General features: G+C 39.5%; 1 protein-coding gene across 4 annotated transcripts; it reads right to left on the bottom strand.

Moving 5' to 3' along the window:
- Window positions 1-11,488: 11,488 nt before the first annotated feature.
- Window positions 11,489-16,436, bottom strand: LOC147331939 (dual specificity protein phosphatase 12-like). 4 transcript variants are annotated; one of them, XM_086290538.1, is made up of 8 exons: window positions 16,241-16,436; window positions 15,186-15,450; window positions 14,928-15,041; window positions 14,661-14,779; window positions 14,449-14,536; window positions 12,846-12,937; window positions 12,043-12,122; window positions 11,489-11,889 (listed from the first exon to the last, which is right to left on the bottom strand). In XM_086290538.1, the coding sequence occupies exons 2-8, from the start codon at window positions 15,446-15,448 to the stop codon at window positions 11,746-11,748; spliced, it is 900 nt and encodes a 299-aa protein (XP_086146664.1). In that variant the 5' UTR covers window positions 15,449-15,450; window positions 16,241-16,436; the 3' UTR covers window positions 11,489-11,745. The 4 variants fall into 4 exon arrangements, with proteins under 4 accessions (XP_086146664.1, XP_086146667.1, XP_086146666.1 ...); XM_086290541.1 differs by having other exon boundaries at window positions 16,285-16,425; XM_086290540.1 differs by having other exon boundaries at window positions 11,490-11,889; window positions 15,186-15,480; window positions 16,285-16,426.
- Between the last annotated feature and the right edge of the window lie 11,519 nt (window positions 16,437-27,955).

The following is a 27,955-nucleotide window of genomic DNA, read 5'->3' as shown; positions in this document are numbered from 1 at the left end:
TAACAGACATACTGCTAGAGCACAGGCTGTCTAGGTACTCCACTAACGATAACTTGAGACAGAACCACTTAAATTAATGAAATCCTGGGCATATGTGAGATCTGTTTAAAGCACTTTAAAAGGATTTCTTAAACCCTGCACTTTATGTTTTGCTCTCGCAGACCATAAAGTTAAAGAAACCATCTCAGCAGACAGATGAATGACACTTTTGTGATCAGCTTTAGTAATAAAAACAAACCTGGAGATTTCAAAGAAACAGCAGTGCTTGGTATTGTTCAGTGAGCAAATATTTTATCTTTCATTATTTCCACTGAAATAATGAAAGATGAACTATTTAGAACTAAAAATTTACTATAGGTGTCATTTATAATGTAAGTCATTATAAATGGCATCTAAAATTTAGGAAGACATTATACACTGTCTTAAGTGGGCGCAAAATGTCAACTTTGAAGAAATTATTGTAACTTGATGTAAGCATTCTGACCACAGCAGGTTCTCCCAAGTATTCTCTGTACATGTGCCTTGTTGGGACCTTGCGAGTGGTGCAGGATTTCTGTCTATTACAGATGAACACCAACGGTAAGTTGGTTTTCTTAGTAACTATGGCCCCAACTGCCTTCAGAACATTAACAAGCTCCTCCCGTACAAATCAATTTAGAATTATTATTTTGGCTTGCTAGAAGGTTCAGTGTACCACCTTTGTGAAGATTTTTTTTTTTAAATCTCTATTATGTATTGCAAACTGTCTTGCGATCTTCCTTGCAAACCACCTCCCCTCCTCCTTTGATGCAGGTTCTGCATTAGTCACAGTCATAAGTCATATCTTCATTCTGTGCTGGAGCTTTACATCCATGAGTAAGAGAGCTATACTGCCATCATCTAGTGCTACCATTAGCTCAAATATACAAAATTTGGCACGGTGGTTAGCACTGTTGTCACACAGCAAGAAGGTCCTGAGTTCAATTCCACCATCAGGCCGGGGTCTTTCTATGTGGAGTTTGCATGTTCTCCCCGTGTTTGCATGGGTTCACTCCGGGTACTCCAGCTTCCTCCCACCGTCCAAAGACATGCAGCTTGTGGGGATAGGTTAATTGGATAATCCAAATTGCCACTAGGTGTGAATGTGAGTCTGTCCCTATGTGTTAGCCCTGCGACAGACTGGCGACCTGTCCAGGGTGTACCCCGCCTTTTGCCCTATGACAGCTGGAATAGGCTCCAGCGCCCCCGGTGACCCTGAAAAGGATAAGCAGAAGCGAATGGATGGATGGATGGATGGAAAATTAATTAGTTCATTTGAAATCATTTTTCTCTGGAAGAGGTGCCTGTTGTTGTGATTTGGTGCTATATACATTAAATTGAATTAAACTGAATTGGAAGCAATGCTAACATTGCTCTGCCACACCTTCGGGCTTATTCTTTTTTCTTCAGTGTAAGTTAACGTTAAAACATAAGAGGATGTAATCATAATTTACATAAAAAGAATAAAAGGTTTTATTGTGATGATATTGATGATATGAATGTATTAGACCAAACTACATGTTCTGTTTGATTTTGAGTTACAAAGTGGCCAAAATAAAGTCAAAGTGTCTTTATTTGTCCCCCCTAGGAGAAATTTGCTTTGGACTATACAGGTCTATTGCACTCCTCCACTTAATCATAGAAAAACATAAATACATACACTCAACAAAAATATAAACGCAACACCTTTGTTACTGCTCCCATTCCCCATGGGATGGACGTAGAGACCTAAAATTCATTCCAGATACACAATATAACCATCCCTCCCAAACAGTGGTCACAAATCAGTCCAAATGTGTGGTAGTGGGCACATCTGCTATATTGAGATAATCCATCCCACCTCACAGGTGTGCCACATCAGGATGCTGATCTGACATCATGAGTAGTGCACAGGTGTACCTCAGACTGCCCACAACAAAAGGCCACCCTGGAATGTGCAGTTTTGTCTCACAGCAAAATGCCACAGATGCCACAAGCAATGAGGGAGCGTGCAATTGGCATGCTGACAGCAGGAATGTCAACCAGATCTGTCGCCCGTGCATTGAATGTTCATTTCTCAACCATAAGCCGTCTCCACAGGCGTTTCAGAGAATATGGCAGCACATCCAACCGGCCTCACAACCGCAGACCTCGTGTAACCACACCAGCCCAGGACCTCCACATCCAGCAGGTTCACCTCCAAGATCGTCTGAGACCAGCCACCCAGACAGCTGCTGGAACAATTGGTTTGCACAACCAAACAATTTCTGCACAAACTGTCAGAAACCGTCTCAGGGACGCTCAACTGCATGCCCGTCGTCCTCATCGGGGTCTTGACCTGACTCCAGCTCGTCGCCGTAACAGACTTGTGTGGGCAAATGCTCACATTCGATGGCACGTTGGAGAGGTGTGCGCTTCACGGATGAATCATGGTTCACATTGTTCAGGGCAGATGGCAGCTGAGAATGTCCCAGTTCTTGCATGGCCAGCATAGTCACCGGACATGTCACCCATTGAGCATGTTCGGGATGTGCTTGACCGGCGTATACGACAGCGTGTACCAGTTCCCACGAATATCCAACAACCTCGCACAGCCATTGAAGTGGAGTGGACCAACATTCCACAGGCCACAATTGACAATCTGATAGACTCCATGCGACCATGTGTTGCACTGCATGAGGCAAATGGTGGTCACACCAGATACTGACCGGTTCTGGGTCCCCAGACCCCCAATAGCGCAAAAAACTGCACATTCCAGGGTGGCCTTTTGTTGTGGGCAGTCTGAGGTACACCTGTGCACTACTCATGATGTCAGATCAGCATCCTGATGTGGCACACCTGTGAGGTGGGATGGATTATCTCAATATAGCAGATGTGCCCACTACCACACATTTGGACTGATTTGTGACCACTGTTTGGGAGGGATGGTTATATTGTGTATCTGGAATGAATTTTAGGTCTCTACGTCCATCCCATGGGAAATGGGAGCAGTAACAAAGGTGTTGCATTTATATTTTTGTTGAGTGTATATATACACATATATATACACATACACATACATTCATATGTATGTATATGTATATATATATATTACAATGGTGTGCCTGGTTTCAACGTAACTTTATTCTTTCATGAGGTATTTACAAGTTTCTGACCACTTATAAAATGTGTTCAATGTGCTGCCCATTGTGTTGGATTGTCAATGCAACCCTCTTCTCCCACTCTTCACACACTGATAGCAACACCGCAGGAGAAATGCCAGCACAGGCATCCAGTATCCGTAGTTTCAGGTGCTGCACATCTCGTATCTTCACACCATAGACAATTGCCTTCAGATGAGTCTAAGGGGGTCAGATCGGGAGACCTTGGGGGCCATTCAACTGGCCCACGATGACAATCCAATTTCCAGGAAACTGTTCATCTAGAAATGCTTGGACCTGGCACCCATAATGTGGTGGTGCACCATCTTGCTGGAAAAACTTTAAACTGGCATGCAATCACTGTGACAGTACTGACAACTATTAGTTGTAATTTAAAAAAAAACAACTTAATTATCATTTTAGAGGGTGATGGAGCTGGACGCTGCTGTGAATCATCACAAGTATATTTTTGTTGATGAGGCCAGTTTCAATCTGGCAAAAACTAGACGCAGAGGACGTAACCTTATTGGACAAAGGGCTACCATCCACGTCCCTGGACAACGTGGGGGAAACATCTCAATGTGTGCAGCGATATGCTATATGGTGTGGTAGGCTGTAGACCAGTTCTAGGGTCATACAACACTGAACACCTGATAGTTTTTTTAAATGAACTGGAGCAGGCCTGTCAGGGAGAAGACATCGTCTATGTTGTTGTGTGGGACAATGTCAGCTTCCACCATGTACAGCTGGTTCAGGAATGGTTTCAAACACATCCTCGCTTCATGACACTATCTTCCACCATATTCCCCTTTCCTCAACCCAATTGAGGAATTCTTCTCTACATGGAGGTGGAAGGTGTATGATCGCCATCCCCATGAGCATGTCTCCCTTCTTCAAGCCATGTGTGAAGCTTGCGGTGATATAACTGCTGAGCAATGTCAAGCCTGGATTCGTCATGGCAGGAGATTTTTCCCACGGTGCCTGAACAACGAAGACATCTACTGTGATGTTGATGACAATTTATGGCCCAATGTTAATGACCGGCTTGATTAATTGTGTAAAAGTGATAAAAAAAAATAAAATAAAACAGAATAATATATATTTTGCTTATGTAAATGACTTGTTTTTTCTCTCTATTTTTCGTGTGTGTGTGTGTGTGTGTGTGTGTGTGTGTGTGTGTGTATATAATTTTTTTATGTCTGAACATAAGTGTAATATTTGCTGTGTAAAGTTTTACAGTTCAGTTACACTCATTCATCAACAAGGACAATATGAAACCCTTACCTTGTATTATTTGCTCCTGAATGAAATGATTGGTAAAAGTACTAAGTTGAAAAAAGATCTTACTGTTTTGTTTGGGTGATTAAAGCAAATGTTCTCAAAATATATCACAATGATCATGTGTTCTGAAACAATGATTAAGTGGAATATGTGCAAATACAATGAAATCATGACATCAGATTTGAAAGAATGACTAGTGGTGTTACAAATGTGATCAAATGTGAGTTTTGTACTGAGAGATTTGAAAATGTACACTTCAGTTATGAAAATAGTGCCAAACCAATTAAAAAAAACTGTATATCATTAGAGAGAGAGAGAGCGCAAGCGAGCGAGCGAGAGAGAGAGATTAACAAAAACATTAGAAGATTGCTTAAAAAAAGTAAATACATAAATTAAAAATACATTTGTCAGTATTGTCAAGACTGAAAAGTATCTTCCTCCTACAGCTAAACTATAGAAAACAGATAAAGATTGTGGGTATTGCAAAGAGGCTCGGGTTACCATGACACTTTCACGATACTGGGCCCACACTGTTTTTGTCTAAGCTCCCTTCTTGATAGTGATGGTGGTAGCATGCATGATCGAGTGTATGACCTTTTTAAATTGTTTCATAAAGTAAAGTTAAAATGGAATGGTGGAATGCTTTAAAAGTAGTCTACCCCTCTCCGTGTGGCTAATAATCAGGCTCAGTCATATCTTAAAGATAGTACCATATTATCCCAATAGAGCTGTAGTAGTGTGTGGGGGGAGTTGGGTGAGGGAGGTTCAGGGAGCAGTGGTAGATAGAACTGAGTGGCACAGCTTTAGTATATTCAGCTGAACTGAACTGATAAATCATTTTCCTTCACAGAGAAGAAAATCTTTACTTTTTATGACCCCGATGATTATACGATTTCACATTTTTGAAAAAAACTCGCGCACAGCCATACTGTGCATGAAGCTGGAATGGATTCCCAAATACAATGCTAATGAGAGAATGGAAAACTCAGACACATCCCCCTTTCTTTCCTTCCAACTCTTTTCATTTTCACACATTTTCACCTCAACTTTAAATCCGTTTTCCACCTCTTTTACATAACCATCTCTTTTTAGTGTCATTATTATTGCTCCTCCTGCCCCTTTGTCTCTGCACCAAATTTCCAGAGTGTGTGTTCCAGTTTTCCAGGCATCTGTTGGACAGGACTGCTGAGTTACAGTTAAACAGTCTCACTTAGGACCACTTGCTGTAACAATGCACATGCTGTAGTTTGAGTTTTCTCAAGCACATTATCACTTTCACATGATAACCTTTATCCTTTATAGTCAATTGCTTTCAGTATTGCAAGCAGTGTTGAGCAAGATCACACTTTTTTTGGGCTTTTTTTTGTTGTTGTTGTTGTTAATGAGGTGCTTTCCAGCAGAACTTTCTCTCTTCTGAATAATAACCTAAACAGCAGAGACAAACTGAATTCATGGGCTAAAATTATTTGGAAACGTGGGCCATACTGGTTTTTTCATTAGTATGTATGGAGGTAAGGTTGAAATTATCAGAGTAAATGGACAGACTTGTTTAAAAAAAAAAAATAGAATAAGACTTGGTGTTCTCACACAAACAGAAAGGCCTCATATACAATGAGGTTATGTTAGTGATGATTTCTTACTCCAATGAATTTTGCCATTGTCAGAGCAATGTTATTTTCAGTCTAGTAAAGAATCAGTGGAACAGCTGGAAGATGTCACACATTTAGAAAATGTAAATCACACACTACCAGAAGCAGGTGTTAACTGCTCAGCAACCAGCTTGAAATAGCTCAGAGCACTTATTCGAGCAGTTACTTCAAAGCAGTATTTACCTTTTAACCAGCTCAATTCTGAAGTTAAAAAAAAAAATCCTAGGATTTTTTTCAGTTCCATCACCATCTTTCCTGTTGCAGGATTCTCCCATTGAGCTTTGTAATTTCTGTCCTACTACTGCAGGTAAGCATAAAACACAAAGCAGCCAAAAGTTTATATAATCAATTAGCTCCATCTAGTGGACAGATAGAAAAACTTCACAATTTGAGGTTTCAGTGTTGGGGCAGCTGTAGCTCGGGTGCTTGACAAGGTCCTCTACTACACGGAAGGTCAGTGGACTGATCAACTCCATTTGTTGACGTGTCCTTTGAAAAGATACTGGGAATGAGTGGTGTGTGTGTGTGTGTGTGTGTGTGTGTGTGTGTGTGTGTGTGTGTGTGTGTGTGTGTGTGTGTGTGTTAGATTAAAGGCATAGATACAAAACACTGTATGAATGTGTGTGTGTAAGTGACTGGGTGAGTGGGATGTAGCAGAAGGTTGCGTGCTCAAATGCACTATATAATTACTAGTGCATTTACTAGTATCTTGTACACTTAGACTCTGAACTGGATGTGATGCCTTCTTACATCAAATGCACACAGACACAATAGGTTTGATGTCTGTGTGACTTCTTCTCTTACAGTGAGAGATTTAAAAGTTTCTACAAGCTGATGTCATCTTAATTTATAACAGGTGTCCTGTCAGATAAAGCTGGCTGATGAACAGGGTCATATTGACTCTCTACTTTTGAGATATTTCTTAAAACTTTGCTTTTTTGATAGGGCCTGCTCATGTGAATCCTCCCTTGGTTATGCTGTGTGAAAGAGGTGGGACCGATAGAGACTGAAGTTCCCCTGGCTGTTTCCTCTTATTCCATCTGAGAGGAGGTAAAACGCTTTTCCCTTATTTGCTAATAGTAAATCATTTTTATTCTTAAAAAATGATTTACTGAAGCCAAAGTAGAAGTCTGATTAGTATGGTATGTTAAATGACAAATGTAGTTTGAGTAGTGGAAATAACTGTTCTAATGTCTGATTTTTGTGAGGACATGATCTGGCTCTGACCTTGGCAGACTAGTGTGTGTCTCACCCATTATGATTTTGAATAAAAGAAATAAATAAAAGCAAGTAATCCTCTTGATTTGAATTAAAAAGGCATCATTTTAAAACTGAATGTTCATGTGAGAATATGTTGAAGATATCTAACTGAAGTAGAATTACATAAACTGAATGAAACGAAGGAGTGTACCCATATATGACTGAATGTTCAAATATCTATGTTAACAATAACACAGAAAATGTCATGAAGTGATTTTAAAGTTTAAACTTTAGTTCATGCATGTGGGATGACTGAGTCAGAGAGAGGATGATAAGGTGTGTGGATATCAGGTGATTAGATGTTAACTGAGTAATTTGATGCCCCTGTGGTGGGTGAGGCAGGATGTGATCTCAGAAGATTTAGTGTCCAGAAAGAAAAGGGGGAGAAAAGGTGGAAATGTATACAAGTGAGGTGAAGAAGACATACAAGGTTCTTTTTTGTCTTCTGATGATCAGAAGATTGGATCTAAAGAGGTCACAGTTGAAAATTCCAGCAGAGATGCCAGAGGAACCAATCACTGACCAAACCGTACACCTGCAAGTTGGTTTTGTATATTTTGGGGGTTTTCCTCTGCTAAATTTGAAGCCGTGTTAAGATGATTAATTCAGAAGGTCTTTCATTCACAGCATACTTCCACTGAATGCCCGGGGGATCCTGTTTTTCCTTTGATCTGCTTTATCCTGTGGGGGCGATCGTGGCTCAAGAGTTGGGAGTTCGCCTTGTAATCGGAAGGTTGCCGGTTCGAGCCCCGGCTTGGACAGTCTCGGTCGTTGTGTCCTTGGGCAAGACACTTCACCTACCGCCTACTGGTGGTGGTCAGAGGGCCCGGTGGCGCCAGTGTCTGGCAGCCTCGCCTCTGTCAGTGCGCCCCAGGGTGGCTGTGGCTACATTGTAGCTGCCATCACCAGTGTGTGAATGGGTGGATGACAGGTTGTGTAAAGCGCTTTGGGGTCCTTAGGGACTAGAAAAGCGCTATATAAATACAGGCCAATTACCATTTTACCATCCTCTCCAGCCTCTCTCCTCCACAGGATCAGAACAAAATCAGCATTAGCTCAGAGTTGGTAAATTAGAGAAGTGTAATTTAGGTAATGTGATTATTATACTTTGATTTTTATTAATTTTGGATTCTGTAACCTGCAAGTCTAAATTGTGGACATTAAATGTTTAACCTTTTGTGAAATGGTTAAAGGTAAAAATCTGGGTATTAAGTCCCTTGTTTTCCGAGTGTAAAAAGTTCTTACAGGTTACTCCAGCCATTTAAATATAACAGTACCTTGAGGCCTACTGTCATGGTCCCTAAAATTAACGATCTAGGGTCTGTAACAGGTGTGACTGGTAGGATATGAGCTGCAAGTCTAGTCAGGTCCCCCCCCACAACAGTGAAAGGAGGGAAGACACCTGGACTTCGAGGTAGTCAGAGCTGGGCGAGTCCCCTCATCCACTGTTATGGCTGCAGGTACAGCCACACAGTGGTAATAGTGTTACAATAGAGGCTTACATTTACATTTTTCTTTCTTTAAATATAGGATTTAATTTACAGGATAACAAAGAATTGGTTTTGGTTTAGAATTCATTCATTTATACAATCACATAATACACTATTCTAAAATAAGTGCGCAGATTTTAGGTTACACTGTTGTGCATCTATGATTTAATCTTTCTTTGTTTTCTGAGTTACCTCAGTGGCAGCTGCTCCCAGTCCCTTGGTTGATGAGCCAAGAGGTGGAAAAGGGTGAAGCAAGCCTATATGGAGACCTGCAAATTGGGTCATACCACAACTCTGGATCATGGGGGGGGGGATTTGTTATGTTAGCTTCAGTTGGGCCCAAGATTTTGATTGTTGTATAATTTAACCAAGTTTGTTTTGGGGTTAAATGAAAAGCCTTTTTTTGGACTTTAACCTGTGGCTGATGCTCCTTCATTGCTTGGTTCATCACATCCACATTGGCTCCATGTGAACTCTGACCCACAGGCTCAGAGGATAAAACTTTTTTAAAAAGAGTGCCGACACAGACTTCCTGTATTGGGGCTCTGGGGCCCGTTCTTCGTACGTCGCTTACTACATCCAAGATCAAATGACACATCCAAGACCAAACCATCGCGCTAACCGTGAGCTCGCTAATCCGGTTCCCCGAACACACCTGCTGTTGACGATCAGTACAGCTGGATGAAGTAATGTGAGATCACTGGGTGTCGTAAAAGGGGCTACGCATCGATAGTAGAAACATTGATCGGCAACCCTCTGATTGGTCGGCGAAAATGTCGAAGGAGAGCGCTCGGTATTTTTCGGCAGCAGAGCAAGAACTCTTGAGTGAGGGATTTCAGGAGTTTCAGAGTTTAATCAGAACGCAAGGGAACACTGCAAAGGCTGCAAAAGCAAGGAGAGAGGGCTGGCAGAAAGTTGCTGACAAATTAAACTCGTAAGTAATTTAATAATAACAATAATAATGGAGTGGATTGATATAGCGCTTTCCAAGGCACCCAAAGCGCTTTACAATGCCACTATTCAGTCACTCTCACATTCACACACTGGTGGAGGCAGCTACAGGTGTAGCCACAGCTGCCCTGGGGCAGACTGACAGAAGCCAGGCTGCCATATCGCGCCATCGGCCCCTCTGGCCAACACCAGTAGGCGGTAGGGTAAATTTATTATATTACACTATATTATCCAATATTATATTACATTATATTATATTATGTTATATTATATCCCCTTACACATTAGAGCCACAACAGGACCCACTAGAACATGGGAACAAGTAAAAGTGAAATATAAGAATATTCTACAGAATGGTAATATTTATCACTTATATTGCTTTTCGTCTCTTGGAAAGAGACCCTGGAATAATCTGTTTGTTTATAACAGCAACCAAGAAAAGGGCAGAGCAAAAAAAAGACAGGTGGTGGTCCTGCACCCCCTCGTCAACAAGTTGGTTAAGTAAATAATACCCTCACGGGAATATCGACATCTCTCAATGAGCACACTGTCGCGCTGAGCTAAAGGATCCTGTCTATCCCGCAATATACGCTGAATTCTGGAAACTCTCCTTATCAATCTTGCACCTTCCGCAATGGGCTGCTCGCGTATACGGACAGGATATGACTGCGACAGACTTCCCAAATCCACCTTCACTTTTATAGCCGTGGTCTCCCATCTTGATTACACGAAGTAATTTCCAATTACTACTCTGAAATATGAATTACATCTGTAATAATCACATACATGTAATAGAATGTTAATAGTACATTTCCCTTTTTTAGGAAATGACCTGTATGTATCTGTGTGAAATCAATAAATGGATCAAGTGCTGCAGGATCAAGTGCTGCATTATCTTTAGTTACATTGATAATATTTATTTATGGTGAAACAGTGGTGGAATATCGCTGTTGCTTTCGTATGAATGACGCGGGCATACCTGCGTGGCCGCGATCTAATCCTGTTTACATAAAGTGAACCTGCTCCCGAGCAGGTTTACGCTTACGGCTCTGTTGCTATGGCAGCAAGTCCCGGATGAGCTTCGGGGAACCGAACGATCCAAGATCACACGAAATCGTCAACAATCAAATCCAGCTAACCTACTTAGCGAGGTACAAAGAACGGGCCCCTGGGCTTTGAAGATCGACAGCTGTAATAGGCCTAGGCTGCTGGGGGCTTCCATGATGTGCTTAGTGTTTCTTCTTCACTCACCTCTTTTAAGTTACTGGGTGTTTTATATGCCATTTTGCATTTAATCATTACTTATGATTAATCTCTCTCTTCCATAGCTTGTCTGTTGCCCTGTCTCCCTCCCCTGACTCTGTCCTGTTTTGTTTTTTTTTACTGTTGGGGTTTTCTCTCAACAATTTTAGGGTCTTTACCTTACAAGATAAACCAATTTGAGTCAATTGTTGTGATTTGGTGCTATATAAAGAAAATGTAAATGTTTTCAATTATCAGTTTTTCTTCAGTGTGGGCTCATTGATTCCATGATAACTCACGCTGCAATTAATCTGTATAAAAAGTTTACTTTAAGACTTTCAACTAGGACAGAATGAGGCAGGTGATTATCAATGTCAGGACACAGCATAACGAATAAGTGCATTTGCTTAAGATACACATTGCGCCTTTCATAGCTTAAACATGAAATATTCAAATTCAAAAACATATGGTCCACTCTTTGTGTGAAAGGCAGACATTTTCTTTTTTATTTGTTAGTTTATGGTGAAAAACCCCAGATACACACACAGTATTGTTGTATACTAATCAGTGAAACATAAAAGTACCTGCAACAATTCTTAGATAAATGATATTTACATTTGTATTTATTTACATTATGTATTTCAGATAATAATTGAATCACTTTTTCATGTTACAAACTGGAGTATGTCTTTATGCATGATGATTATTCCCTGTCTTACAGACTATAAGGAAGTGTTATTTCATTATGTTCAGCTGCCGGATCTCGTCCACTCTGTTGTGGTGCAACTGGAAGGAGGGAGTGACCCAACGGCCACACGAACACTGATCTCCACACCAGCTGAATGAGCCCAGCTTACAGTTACACTTAGGACACAGCAGCTACACACACACAAATATATAAAAGAAAGGAAGAGAGAATGAACAAGAACTGTAAATTAGCAAAAGGTGGTCATATCAAACATTCATATTTGCTCAAAAGTTGTTGGGGGGTAACAAACAATGATGCAAGAGAAAAGATGACAAGTTTTTTACCTGTCCATCCATCACTCCAAGTAAGGCTTGCTCCATCCATTGCACTGGCTCAATAAAGTATGATGTACACTGGACCTCTCCTGAACAACAACACATCGAAAGATTACAAGTTCAGTAAGTGCGATTACTTTGTAGTCTTTTTTATGGATGTATGGATGTACTGTGAAGCCAGTTTGAAACAGTCAAGCTTTCTTCAGTTTAGCCATGTCAACACAATGTAAAATCATATCAGAGATAACAAATCTGTCATAAAACTAAGAAAACAAATATCTTAAAATCTATTTTAGAAATCAATCTGAAACTTGCTTAAAACTAAAAAATATATATATTATTATTTATTAGATGAAAAAAACTGAATTCACATTTTAATGCCAAAATTTGAGCCGTCACACAAGTCATAAATTACATTACTCAACATTCAACCACTAGAATGTTTTAAGGAATGCAAGTAAATAAATAACTAAAACTAAATCTCTTGGGGAAAAAAAAAAGTGCTTTACTATTGTTTTTCAGCTTTATTGCAAAAAAGTTCATTTGAAAATTCCTGGATAACATCAGTAATTATATTTTCTGATTAACTAGCTTGTAAATATAGGTGGGGCATCCGTTAATAGAAATATGAAATATGTTAATATTAATACTGTTAATCTAGGGCAGCTGTATCTCTGCAACATAAAAAAAAGAACATGTGGGTGAAAAAAAGTCAATGAAATTAAAAAAAGAAAAAAAGAATACCCAGATACTAATTAAAAATGACATTGTCAATAATTTATTGAGTGAATGTTCACAGTATGTCTTCTTACCAGTAAGGTTACTGGCCTTTTTGTGACTAAAGGCCGAAGCTCCTTCTCCTACTAAATGACTGAGAATACTGGAGCCACGAAATAGAGTTCGACTGCAAGGAGAAAGTGGAGGTTACTGCCTGCAGAAGCTGTAGCTCAAACTGGCACACACACCAGGCTGAATACCTCCTTTTCTCCATTCAGAAGAAGAGTCACTCAGTTCCTTGGATTCCTTAGATTACATTAGGAAATTACATATCCTATCCAAGATGTACAAACTTCGAGACAAACTTAATACCAATACCAGGATACATTGGTGTGAAAAAGTGATTGCCCCCTAACCATAATAACTGGTTGGGCCACCCTTAGCAACAACAACTGCAATCAAGCGTTTGCGATAACTGGCAATGAGTCTCTTACAGCAACATGGAGGAATTTTGGTCCACTCATCTTTGTAGAATTGTTGCAATTCAGCCACACTGAAGGTATCAGTTTCGTCCGTAAACCTTTTTGATGTGACCCTCTTAGCTCCTCCTGCATCAGGTGAGACAATGATGCAGTTTTTCCACAGCATCTCAATCGGATTCAAGTCAGGACTTTGACTAGGCCACTTCAAAGTCTTCATTTTGTTTTTCTTAAGCCATTCAAAAGTGGACTTGGTGTGTTTTGGATCATTGTACTGCTGCAAAACCCAAGTGCGTTTCAGCTTGAGGTCACGCACAGCTGCCCGGACATTCTCCATCAGGATGTTTTGGTAGACGACAGAATTCATGGTTCCATTTACCACAGGAAGTCTTCCAGGTCCTGCGGCAGCAAAACAGCCCCAGAGCATCGCACTACCACCGCCATTTTTTACTTATTGGTAATGTTGCTCCTTTTCTGAAATGCTGTGTTACTTTTATGCCAAATATAATGGGACACACCTTCCAAAAAGCTCAACTTTTGTCTTGTCAGTCCATAGAGTATTTTCCCAAAAGTATTGGGCATCTTCAAGACGTTTTCTGGCAAAACTGAAATGAGCATTTTTGTTCCTTTTGCTCAGCAGTGGTTTTTGACTCTGCCATGCAGGCCATTTTTGCCCAGTCTCTTACTTATGGTGGAGTCATGAACACTGACCTTAACTGAGGTACATGTGACCTGCAGTTCTTTGAATGTTCCTCTGGGGTCTTTTGTGACCTCTTGAATAGGTCATTGCTGCGCTCTGGTTGTAATTTTGGTCGGCTGGCTACTCCAGGGAAGTTTAACCCCTGTTCCATGTTTTTGCCTTTTACAGAGTTGTGTAGGAATTTTCCAGACTGACAGTCACACAGGGCCCTGTACGTTTGGATTTGTTTTCCCCTTAAAAATTAACACCTTCATTTAGAAAATGCATTTTGCGCTTACTTTAAACATTTAAGTATGACAAACAAAACCAAAAAAAGGAAATCAGGAAGTTGGCAAACACTTTTTCACAACACTGTAAATAGTTTGCTATGATCGGCTGTGAGTCATAAATTAAACTGTGGACTGTTGAGCTAAGAAGTAAAATCATCAACTTAACAAACTGTTTTGTTTTTGTGTGTGCCATCAGCTTATTCATATTAAAGACACATGTAATTTGAAGCATTCAGCTTCCATTTTTCACCTGCACTTCCTGCATCGATAGGATGCTTCAGAGGAGCTGGAGTGGGCAGGGTCAACAGCAAACACCTCCCTAGGCACCTTCTGTAACTCTGCTCAAACACATGCACACATACAGAAAGAAAACATATAATTTACGAACAAGAAAGCGCAACAAAAATAATGAGAGGTGCTCAAATGTTTAACTATAATCTCAGAATGTGTGTGTGTGGTTACCAGGGTATTTTTCAGTGATCTTGGTCAGTCTGTATTGTTTGTACAGAGGACTGGAGGTATCCACCTCACACTGCATTGCTTCGTACAGACACAACTGCTCCTCAAAACCACTGTTGACCCTAAAAGACATACATACAAGCAAGTGTGCTTTAGAGAATTTTAAAAAAAAATGTAAATTTTATGTGTGGAGTAAGAAATATAATCTCTGGGGGATTTAATAAACATTAAATACAAATAACAGTACTTTAAAGTGAAACACAAACTTACTGTACATCTGGTTTGAGACTCTTTAGTCTATGATAAGCCTCAGTGAATCCCAGTTTGTATCTCTTCATTAGATAAGCAGTAACAATGGTGGCACTGCGACTCCGACCAGCCTGACTAAAACACACACAAAACCATGTTTGCGGTTTGACACTTAACACGATTGTTTCACATTGCATATTTTCACAAGCTTGAGTAAAATAAAAGGAGCATTTTTTTAAAAATCACAATATTGCGATTTGATATATAAAATTGCCTTACCAGTGAACCAGTGCAGCCCGGCCACCATCTACAGCCTCTTTAATGAACCGGAAACTGGTGTCCATGTAACTGAGGAGGTCTGAAGTCTCTTCATCTAAGACATCAATCCACTTCCTAACAAAGGCTCTATCATCAGGAAACAGTGGGCTGGGGTCTACAGAATCTACAGACAGGATGTGACTGATGTTCGCACCGACCAGTTCCTGGTGGTCGTTGAGGTTAGCTGCAGTGCCGATGTACAGCCCAGGGTCCACCAGAATCATGACTGCAGAGACAAACCCAGTAGCACTAATGTCTGTGCAGAAATATGGCCAGAAAAACATCAAGAAGTCATAAATGAATCTGGACATTCTTCCAGGCACTAACAACACAAAGTAGAATGGAGTAAATGGCTGTGTCTATAACCGTTTTTGTAGACCACCTTTACAGCTTTAAACATTCTGATCACTGCCCAATTTCTCAAATCAAACCTTTATATTTTTCCCCTTTGGATCATCTTGGCATTTCATTTGTTAGATACCAATTTAAAATTAGGAGATTAAAATGTGAACATAAAAACATCAATAAGCATCAAGAACAAAAAATACTTTTTATACATACATACATACAAGTATAGGAATAGAATACAACTACGTTTTAATCTTAGAAGCAAATTTGGACCGCTGTCTGAATTTTAATTTCAAAGGTCACCTGGATACAAAAAGTATCGAATCATCAAACAGTTTGCTGTCTTTGGCTTAAAATACGTTTTTTATTAAAAGCTTTTCCTCTTGAAAGCCACTTTTGCCACCATCGTTGCTGTTATTCATCAACTGATTACCATTCAGTGCCATGTTTCTCTATATATTGTCTCTGACACAGCAAAGGATTAAAAATAGGATACTTTGGTTCAAAGAAACCGTCACTAGTATTATTTTCAAGTAACTAGTTTTGTTTTCTGTGTCACAAGTAGCGATCGTCTTTGGTTCAGTGCCGTTGCCAAAATATAAATCTGAACTTTCACTTTAACATCTACTCATTCTGGCAACCCACACACCCTCACATCGTTCACTCACTCGCGATCTCTCGCAGTCGTTTTCGCCTTTTTGCTGATTCTCACCGGCTTCGCCTTTTAGTGTGTAACACAGCTACTGATTTAAGAGAAAGTGAGTGCAGTGAAATACGTTACAGACTCAAATATAATCCAAAAAGTTAACGTGCTGTAGTCTGCATCAGCATTTGGTTCCTGTTTTAAAATGCTCGGTCGGAAACGTAGACGTACACACAAACACGCGTCGTTAGTTCCGGCCTATTATACTTTCAAAATAATTTCAATAAGTATAATAAGTATGGCAGAAAATTAAATAGTCAAAACGTATTTACATATACGCTCTATGTACAGCCAGTATCTCTGATGTTAAACAAAGCAAGAGGAACACAATGGTGAATACCAAATCTGGGTCATTTTATTGATAAAGGGTTTTTTTTTTACTTGTTTTTCCTGCCCACCCCTATCGACCATACCCCAGAAAAATATTTTTAATTGAAGATAAACTAGACAACGCTTGGAGAGCAATACAAAAATTCCAATAAATAAATACAAAAATTCCAATAAATAAATAAATAAATAACCTGGAGACCCTCTTGGCTCTTGGTTAGGGGAACATTTTTAATTTCTCTTAGCTATTTGTTGAACATGAACATGAAAAGCGTTTACGTTGCCTGGCAGGGCGAAGGACACTGTCTCAGCTGAACTCTGGACACACACACACACACACACACACACACACACACACACACACACACACACACACACACACACACACACACACACAGAGAGAGAGAGAGAGAGAGAGAGAGAGAGACATATATATACACGCAGATATACACTCATCCCCCCTCCCCCTCCAAACGTCCCCTCCGATGCTAACGGTGGATCAAGGAGACCAGCCTTATGCTGCAGGAGCGGATGCACTGTCTACACTGGCTGTCTCTCACCCTTTACCCATCCCTGTTGCTTGCCATGTGTTTCTTTGGTGTATTAAGAGTTTTTTCATGTGCTATGTGCAGAGAGGTGTTTTTTTCTGTTCTCAAACTGATCTCCCTGTTGGAGCTCAGTCTGGGGGGAGTTATTTTTTCTCCTTATCTTTCCTCGTGTTGTGCATTTTCCATGTTATAGTCCTCTGACCTGTCTTCCCCATGTGATGTTTGTGTAATGTATGTATGGTCGGAAGGGTAAGATGGCGCTGGCACGGCTGGCAGTCTTAACCCAATTTCCCTTGGGATGAATAAAGTATGATCAATCAATCAATCAATCAATCAATCAATCAATCAATCAAAAGTATGTTAACTACATTTGATTTTGAAAGAGGAAGTCTTACTTTGTTTGATAGTTCTTACATCATTTTAATAACTTTTCAAATGGGAACAATGCATTTAATTTACAACAAAGATAAAGTCAACATCACTTTACAAAGTGATGTAAAACACAGAATGAAGTATAAAGTGCAGAAAACTTCAGCCTGTCAAACATAGCAATGGAGCAATATGTAAAAAAAAAACCAAAACCTAACTAAGCATGCACTCAGTACCCTAAGAATAGTTAAACACAGTGATAGTCACATATCATATCACTTCAAACCAGGGGCGGAGCGTGGGGATGGCTTACTGGGCTTAAGCCGGGGGTCTTTTGGAGTGTAATTTTTTCATAGTTAGATGTCTGGCTGACAACTGTATAAAACAAAAAGTACACACAATATTCGAAGCACATAGTGCACACTGTGGGAATTTACGACTGTGCATGAATCCCCCCTGATATTGGTATGATCCGAGCTCAGTCACTAAGCGACTGAGCGAGAGGGCGGGGCAGCTGCTGCCTGTGAGTGCGCTGTTGGAGAGAGGGAGCCAGCCATACTAAGGAGAGCTTAAGTTTGACCAGGTACCAAAGCAAATCATTCGTACTGTACAAATAATGTAAATATGATGGTGAATCACGAGAGATTGATATCAAACTGATCACTTGACCAATATTACGTTACCTGCTCTTCAAGTGAATCAACAAATGGCGAAATGAAAAGCCGAACAACAACAATGCTGTTTCTTTAGAGAGTCTTAGCTTACATGTGTGTTTATTTCATATTTTCAGTTCTTACCCTCCCCGACTAAATCGGTTTCAGTTATGTACTGAAATATAAGAATGGACATTAGAGGCTTCTTTCAAAGAAAAAACTCAGGTAAATGTTATTTTATATATTATGCTTTGTATGTTGTTCAGTATATTTCTATGCAAAACAAGAGGGATTTCAGTACACAGCAGGATATTCACATTTGGGTTTTTTTGTTTTTTTCCCGATATTTTTATTAAAGTTTTTGCATCGACTTTTACAAAAGACAAATTGAACAATATGCCGTTTTCTTTTTAAAGAACATAAAGCAATATAAGACATACACTCCCACCTCATAATTATAGCAGTACCAGTACAAACAGAAAAAGGAAAAAATCCAATCTAATAATACTAGTAACAAACCCTAGGGTACAAGACAACAGTTCCTGAGTGTACAAGGGAGATGTGGAGAGTATCCAAAACCCCCACCTCCACACAGACACATAAAAACCAAAACACACAAACAAACAAAAAAAAAAAACAAAAAAAAAAAAACCACACATGATAAATGGTCAGCTTAGTTATAGGGATAAATCAATTCTGTTAGAGAAAAGAAATATGTATAAAGTAGTTAAATAAATACCATCATAGAACGCAGGCACAATAGAATCCATATACTTAAACTTAGGCCTCTTACTTGAACATAAGATAAGAAAAAATAAAATATGATAGAGTCTGAGCTGGCTAATTGGGAGCATTGCGAGACCGCAAAGTCTGAACATGATCAAAAAAGGGTTGCCAGGTCTTAAAAAATTTGGCCGTAGACCCGCGCAGGGTGAATTTAATCTTTTCGAGTTTGCTAAAATGCAGAACGTCTCTGATCCAGATTTCCCAGGATGGGGCAGAAGGGGACTTCCAACATAGCAATATTCTGCGTCTTGCCAATAAGGTGAGAAATGCGACCAGATCCGCTTGAGGCGTCGGCAAGGCAACTGAATCAGGAAGAACCCCAAACAAAGCAGTTAAGGGCACAGGTTGGAGGGTTAGCTGGATGATCTTAGATAAAATCAAGAAAATATTAATCGAGTATTGTTTGAGGGATGAACATGACCAAAACATATGCATTAAAGAGGCAGGTGTTTGATGACAACGGTCGCAGTCAGGGCTAAGATTGGGGTATATTTGAGCTAGTCTGGCCTTAGTCCAATGTACACGGTGCAGAATCTTACATTGAATCAGCCCATGTTTGGCACAGAATGAGGAGCCATGGACCCGGTAAAGAATTTTATCCCAAGAGTCATCCTGAATCACACACCCCAGATCCTGCTCCCATGCCAATTTAATAGCCGAGATTGAAGAGTTGCCAAAGGAACATATTCTCCCATACAAACAGGAGATCAGGCCCTGTAATGAGGGCGGAGGCAATAGAAGGTTATCAAAGTCATGATAAGAAGGTCTAGATGGGAACTGAGAGGATTTCTCCTTAACAAAACTCCGGATTTGTAAATAGCGAAAAAAGTGACTTTTTGGAAGGCCAAATTTCAATGAGAGCTGTTCAAAGGAGGCAAATGTATTCTGAATGTACAGATCAGAAAAAGACCTGATACCCAAAGAGGCCCACAAATAAAAAGCACCATCAGCTAACGAAGGCTGAAAAGAGGGATTTTTCAAGATGGGTGATTGAAGGGGAAAAAAGGTCAACTTAAAATAACGACGAAATTGATACCATATTTTCAAGGTAACTTTGACAATAGAGTTATTATAAGAGCCTGTACTCGAAGGCTGCTTTTGGGCATAAATCAGGGCTGGTAAAGAGGCTGAGACACAGGAAGAAGTCTCCAAACTGAGCCAGGCCGGGGCATTATTCGTGTCTTCCCCCTGTAGCCAATACCTGAGAATACGAATATTACATGCCCAATAATAGAACATAAAGTTTGGTAAAGCCATCCCCCCCATCTTTTTCGGTCTTTGAAGATATGTCTTGCGTATTCTGGGTGTTTTTTTGTTCCAGATAAACCCAGACAGAATCTTGTCTAATTTAACAAAAAAGGAAATTGGAATAAATACAGGGACACACTGAAAAAGAAAAGAAAATCTGGGGAGGATATTCATTTTAATTGTATTTATGCGCCCTGCTACAGACAGATGGAGTAGAGACCATCTGTCCAAATCCTGCCTAACTTTCTCCACAAGTGGGTCGAAATTAAGCTTGAAAAGAGCATGAAAATGACTTGTAATTTTAACCCCTAAATATGTGAAGTTGTCTGATACAACTCGAAAAGGTAGTGCTGTGCACTGATATTTCTGTGCAGCAGCATTCAGGGGAAACAGTTCACTCTTGGCAAGATTCAGTTTATAGCCAGAAATAAGGCTAAACTGTTCAAGTATTGAAAGTACCAAAGGGAATGAGGATGCTGGCTCTGAGATATAAAGAAGCAAGTCATCTGCATATAAGGAGACTCTTTGTTCTATACCATTTCTAGAAACCCCGGTGATACCTGGGTTTGATCTTAGCGATATGGCTAAGGGCTCAATTACAATTGCAAATAGCAACGGCGACATAGGACAGCCCTGCCTGGTCCCCCTAAACAGAGGAAAGAAGTCAGAGCATGTGCCATTTGTTTTGACAGCGGCAAGCGGGGAGGTATAAAGAAGTTTCAACCAGGAGATGAATATTTTACCAAAGCCGAATTTATCTAAGACATAAAAGAGGTATCCCCACTCTACCCTGTCAAAAGCCTTCTCAGCATCTAGACTGATCCCAAACTCCGGGCTGTTGGAGTCTGAGGGATTGTAAAGAACATTAAACAAACGTCTAAGGTTAGAGAAGGTGTATCTCCCTTTAATAAAGCCTGTTTGGTCCGGGTTGATTACAGATGGTAAGACTGCTTCTACACGCATCGCTAGAAGTTTAGCAAGGATTTTATAATCCACATTTAACAAAGAAATGGGACGGTATGAGCCACATTGTAGTGGATCCTTATCCTTTTTTAAGATCAGGGATATAGATGCCTGCAGTAGAGAGGGTGGGAGGGATCCAACTTCCAGTGAGTGCTTATACATATTTATCATGAGCGGAGCCAGTTTAGGCATAAATTTACGATAGAACTCAACCGGAAACCCGTCCTGTCCGGGGCACTTAGAACACTGCAGTTTGCTGATAGCTTGCATGATCTCTTCTACAGTTACTGGTCCCTCCAGCTGGAGGCTGTGTGTCTGATCGATTGATGGGAGCTTAAGATGATTGAAAAATGAGTCCAAAGCCTCCGTACTAAATGCACACTCAGACGCATAGAGAGATGAATAAAAGTCTCGAAATTGGTCATTAATTATTCTAGGATCCGTAGAGACACCACTTAATGTCTGAATCCGAGGAATGGAGTGTGCAGCTGCTGCACTACGGAGCTGATGAGAGAGCAGTTTACTGGCCTTATCCCCATATTCATACTGGGAGTACTGACATTTCAGCAACATCTCTTCAGCCCGAGCAGAGGACAGGTGATCAAACTCAGTCTGCAAAGACAGCCTATCATTATAGACCTCTGGTGCCGGGCAAACAGCATACAACTCGTCTAATTGCGATATGCGTATTATGAGCTCGGACAATTTTGCTTTCCTTTGGTTTGCCTCAAAACCAGCATAAGATATAATATGTCCCCTGATAAAAGCCTTAAACGTTTCCCACAAAATAGAGGGTGATATTCCGGGTGTAATATTTGTCTCTATGAATAAGTCCATCTTGGAATTCAGAAATGTGGTAAACTTATCGTCTGACAGCAAGCGTGTATTCAAACGCCATGGAGCTGGCGGAGAACATTGGCCCACTGCCAAATCTAAAGTCAACGGAGCATGATCTGAAATGACAATAGCACTATGAGAGCAAGAGCGAATCTGTGAAGTAAGTCGACTGTCCAGTAGGAAATAATCAATACGAGTGTATGTATGATGAACAGGGGAGAAAAAGGTGTATTCTCTACGTGTAGGGTTGAGGAAACGCCAGGCATCAATAACAGAGAATTCTTTAAGGAACATATTAATAATTTTGGAAGAGTTGGATTGCCTACCAGGCTTATTTGAGGATCGATCCAGCGGCCCGAGCCAGCAATTAAAATCGCCACCAAGAACCAAATAGTGGGAAGACAAATCAGAAATTTTAGTGAAAAGAATACTAAAAAAATTTGGATCGTCCCAATTGGGAGCATAAACATTGGCAAAAATGAATTTAGTGTTCCAAATACTACCACTCACAATAATAAATCTACCATTCTGGTCCGCTATAACCTTAGAAGAAACAAATGGCACTGATTTGTGTATTAAAATAGCAACACCACGAACTTTGGAATTAAATGTAGAGTGATAGAGTTGACCCACCCACCCCTTGCGAAGTCTAAAATGATCTGAAATTTTTAGGTGTGTTTCTTGTAAGAACACAACCTGGGCGCCCAAAAATTGCAAATGATGAAGGACCTTGCTCCTTTTAATAGGTTGGTTCAAGCCTTTACAATTCCAGCTACAGAACTTAAATGAGTAACCTGCTTGTTGAGTATTAATATTTAATTGCGATACCATGTTAAAACATAGGTTGAGAAAAGCCAAAGCTGACCAATGAAAAACACGCAAAAAACAAAATCAGTGTACAGAGCAGTACAACATAAAAAACAAAAAACACCCAAACTTCCCCCTAAATGCTGAAGCATCTTCCCTAACGATATTCACATTTGTAACCACATATTTACATACACTTTAGGGAGAAAACATAAAACATTTTTACTGTACAACATCAATTTAGAGTAAACTTTTGTTTTAGATAAATATTGAAATATCTTTTGAATTAGTTAAATGTCAGAATAAAGAGAGACAGAGCTGTCTATTTTTATCACTTTGATCAAATTTAGGAGTACATATACACTAAGTTTGTTAATTAATAAGAAACTCCAGACGATTCCATTCTGAGCTGAAGAAGCTTCTGATTGGTTAGTAGAGTCCATGTGAGTAAATTGGTGGCACAGCTGTGGATGCATATAAGGCAAAACACAGAGCCTGTTTCTTTGACATGGGAAAATCAAGAGATGTCAACCAAAACACCAGGAAAAGAATTGTGGAGCTCCATAAGTGTGGCTCAAGTTTGAATACAATTTGGTGCCATTTGCAATTAAGAAATACAGATAGTTTCTCTCTTTACTCTTAAAGTTAACAAATATGTTTTTTATATTTATCAATCTAAAAAAATAAACATTTAGTCTGATTTGATGTTACAATTAAAAAAGTGTTTGTGTTTTGATCTGAAGAGTTTGTAAATATCTGGTTTCAACTGTATATTTGATGATTGTCAGCACAAAGAGGGAGAGAGAGGAACAGAGAGGGAGAGAGAGGAACAGAGAGGGAGATGGAGAATGAGGACACAACAGAGATGGAACAAGAGCAGGTGAGACACATGTTAGTCAAATGGTCGTTTACCAAAACTATCACCGTATCATAGGTACTCATGTATCTCGTACCTAGTGTTTCTTTTTAGGTTTACTATTTTTCAAATTCTACATTTATTAAGTTATGCAGGCTTGTTTGCACAACAAGGCTAAATAATTATATAAACCTTTCTCAATCTAAATAGTGGACTTTGGTAGACTTAAAAAAATAGTGTAGTGCAGGTCTATGATGATTTTTAGTGCTACTATCATCTAGTTCTGATTCTGGTTCTGTCTTGGTTAAGTCCTCAGTAGTCCTGATTTTGAACCGTTGTAGTCCTGTTTTAATTCCGGATCAGTTCTGGGTCTGGTTGAATTGGGGTTTAGTCCTCGTGTCTTGATACAGGCCCGACTTTGTTCTGCCTCGCTGCTTAATTAAAAAGCTAGTTTAAGGTGTCCTGCACATGTGATATATATTTTTCCCTATATGAAGTCATTCTTTTTTGAACAAAACTCAAAACAGAGCCAATTAATCTTTCAGTCCCCCCCCCAAAAAAAATAAAAAATCCCACGTGCATACTACCCTTTAGGGCTAAGCCCTGGGTGTTTCAAATGTCTGGCTCCGCCTCTGCTTCAAACAGAGGTGATCCAGTAATGCTGCACTAATGAATTAGACTAACTATTCACTTTAGCTAAAGTTATTAAGTTAGCTAAAGAGTTGGGATGCTGTGTAAGACATATATAAAGCTAAAATACAAAGGTTTGGACACTGTTTTGCACGTTTCCCTACTGTAGGGGTCTCTGCAAGCATACAGGGCTCTGACAGGGTACAAGATGACAACTGTGGAATTCTACTAGAAACAGTCGATCATATTTGTCAAAGCTGAATTCAGGGCAAACTACGCTAAATTAACGTTTTTAGCTACAATAAGCATAACAGTTACTGTACGGCTATCATTTGTTAACATGACGCTTGGTCTTATACATGTAATACATTTATTACCAACCTGAGAGTTTATCCGCTGGTCATTCGACATGACGAATGACTTCTGAAGTCTTAAGTCAGCTCAAGATGCTGTAGATTCCCGTCAGTAACACTTTCGGTCCGCTAGTAGAACATAGTTGTATTAATCTGCGGTTGATTACCAGAACCGTATGTAAGTCCCAAAAAACTGAATTTTGGAACTGAAATTGAATGGTGAGAAGGGAATCTGAAATTATTCGAGAGCTAAATTTTTAAAGGATAAAATACGGTTTCAAAGCAAATGAATTCATTTTAAAAATATAAAATTAAATTTCAATTTAGGCTAATTCATATTCAGTTTTTAAAAGCATTTATTCAAGTTACAATTCAGATTCAATCCGAGCAATTCAAATTCAAATTATTCAAATTCAGTTTCTGATGGCACAGATTTCTGCCCATAGTTTTACAGCCTTAAAACATCTAATAATAATAATAATAATAATGGATACTTTATTGATCCCCATGGGGAAATTACTTGTTTTTCTCTGCATTTGACCCATTCACTCAGTGAAGCAGTGGGCAGCCCACTAAGCAGGCGCCCGGGGAGCAGTGTGTAGGGACAGTACCTTGCTCAGGGGTACCTCAGGGTAGCCGTTAAGTGGATTCGAACCGCCGACCTTCCGATCATGGGGCGACCACTTTACCTACTGAGCTATCCCTGCCCCTATAATCTATAATATCTATAATAATTGTAAAAAAATAAAGTTAGCTACTTCGCGGATTTCACCTATCGCGGGTTATTTTTGGAACGTAACTACTGCGATAAACGAAGGACCACTGTATTGTGTCTTGCTTCTACATTCCTTTTCTCTCCATATCTCTCTTCTCTAATCTCACTATAGATCACAATGTCGTCTGCAAACATTGGGGACTACTCCTAGACCTTATCTGTCAATCTCACAGTTGGCAATCAAAAAGGGGCATGCAGGGGCATGCAGCCTCCATCTCCCTCCATCATCACTGTTACAAAAGCTTTTTAGTCTAAAAAGTAAACTTTTTCGCTTAAAATGACAACAGCACACCATTATGAATGATTCTATAGTCCAGTTCTGTCTCAAACATCCTATTCATTATCCTAGTCCACATTTTCGTGATCATATTTTTGGGACTGATTATTACCGAGTTATGACATATCCTAATTTTACGATATTCATAAAAATGATAACTGTCATAAAATTTATAACTTCCTAAGTCATAAATCTTTTGACATGGGGCCATAAATCAGTGGTTTGACAGACAGGGCATATTATCCCTCTGTCATGGAATTAAATAAGCTTGATTTCCCTAAGGGGAATTAATAAGGCATATGACAGCAACTGAGAACAAATCAGACAAGTTTATCAAAAGGAAAACTGGATAACAAAATAAAACAGGAAATGACTAATCAGTAATAAGACAGACAGAGTCACAGAGACTTTAGGAAAGTGCAAAAGCTGAGAAATAAGGAATCACGAAAAATAGAAAAAAATAAATAGAAATTTTATGGACCAAAACACCAACTAAACCTCAAAACCATAACACCCACACCCCTTTGTGACTAGTCATTAAAGGCTCTCCTTTTCCGAGAATGATGTGTTACTGGGAAAAGCATTAAGTATTAAGAAGTCTTTTGATTTAGATAAACCAAAAGTCATTAACTTGTGTTTTTAGAAAGTGCTTAACAGATCAATAACTGTGGAATGTAAAAACTCAAATTTATCTGAAAACATAAGATATTGTCATACAAGCTTTTCACATTATATTCCTAATAAAGCTGAAGTTAAAAGTTGGAATGAGCTAATCAAACTAAGTAAACAAAGGAACACATTCCTTTCCCACTACTAAATAAACTTAAGCATGTAATTGGCTCTCACTATAAAAATGAAATAACGAGTAGGAACAAGTGAAGACAGTGAGAGGATGATACCAGGAGGGTGAGGTAATGTGAGCAGACACTGGTCAGCAGCCCACGGTCCCACCAGAGTCATTACCACTGACAGTAAAACTGAACAAAGTGAATGTGATTGGACAGGCACGATGTTCTGTCCCATGGCAGCTACAGACAGCAACAGACACATTTCTCAAGTGAACTGTCTGACTTGTATATTGTATAAGTGACAATTACATGTGCTGGATGAATGAATCAGTTATTTCTACTGCCAGATGCTCTTTAAATACATGTTTCATGATGTCTGTCTGGACTCTTGTTCCTTTACACCTAACAAGTGTGTGTGTGTTGCTCTGAACTGCCCGCCAACATGCATCCCACAGTCTGTACATGGTCACAATGTGGGGTGCTAATAAAGTTTTACGAGCTGCTTTAATCTGGCCATCTCGCCAATCACAATACCCTGAAGTAACCACATCCATCCTTGAGGGCTTATTAGAGGGCTCCCCATCACACATAATTGACTGTTCAAAATGAACCATATGAAGAAGACAGAACACATACACACATATATTCAGTGCAAAGGCCAGCAGGTGACTGTGAGCAGTGTGGGCGTGTTAATGGTGTGTTTGGTCTGGTGGAGTGACTCATTGACATTGTGTCCAACTCAGTATTGTCAAACAGAGCCTTTCTTCTACTTGAAAATAATCCCATATGTCGTTTGAATAAGCAGCTTCTTATGACCATAACGCTGTACATATAAAGAGATGGCTTCAAAAAAAGAACTGATACATCAATTGCCTACATGTAAGGGCTGTGTACAGAACTGACCTTCAATATATAATTGTATTTTATGCCTGATTAGTCCCATCCATAAGCAGGGACTTGGTCCCTGGTTAGACATGTTTTTTGGATAGATATGGGCAAACGAAAACGTCAGTGTGGCTTTTGTTGTGTTGGTTGTTAATTTATTGTCAATATTTTAGAGTAGATGTTTGCTAGTACAACAAGTATAGTTTTTGTCTGTCATAAATTCTGAATTAACTGCTAAGCACTTTTGAAATGACAAAAATCATATAATTATTTATTATAATTATTATTACCACAGTTAATTTTAAATCAAGCAATCAATTTGGAGTTTAACTAAGATATTGTGTTAACCTTTTAGTATTTACAGCCCTTTTTATACATAGTTCCATATTTTGTGAGGTTCAGAAATAATTGGACAATTGACTGATAAGCAGTTTCATAACCAGGTGAGGCTTGTTTTTCCTTATTACACTAAAGCGATAAGAGGTGTGGAGTTTATTCTAAGTGCTGAAGTTACACTTGGTCTCTGTTCGCTGCAACTCTGAATAAGAAGTTTAGAGAAATATATGTGCAAGTCAAGG

The sequence above is a fragment of the Aulonocara sp. 'chitande type north' Nkhata Bay genome, linkage group LG4 (assembly GCF_057382095.1).
Source record: "Aulonocara sp. 'chitande type north' Nkhata Bay isolate Kocher_YH1m ecotype deep benthic linkage group LG4, A_spYH_male_GT1.1, whole genome shotgun sequence".
In the NCBI taxonomy this organism is placed as follows: Eukaryota; Metazoa; Chordata; class Actinopteri; order Cichliformes; family Cichlidae; genus Aulonocara; species Aulonocara sp. 'chitande type north' Nkhata Bay.
This window is presented reverse-complemented; position numbering and strand designations above follow the sequence as displayed.

Bases quoted from the DNA above. Each gene is read 5' to 3' on its own strand.
- LOC147331939 (XM_086290538.1), bottom strand. From the start codon at position 15,448: ATGATTCTGGTGGACCCTGGGCTGTACATCGGCACTGCAGCTAACCTC. The intron at 14,537-14,660 runs GTAACCACACAC...GTGTTTGAGCAG, and splicing joins GATCACTGAAAAATACCCTG to AGTTACAGAAGGTGCCTAGG. The intron at 11,890-12,042 runs GTAAAAAACTTG...GTGTGTGTGTAG, and splicing joins TTGGAGTGATGGATGGACAG to CTGCTGTGTCCTAAGTGTAA.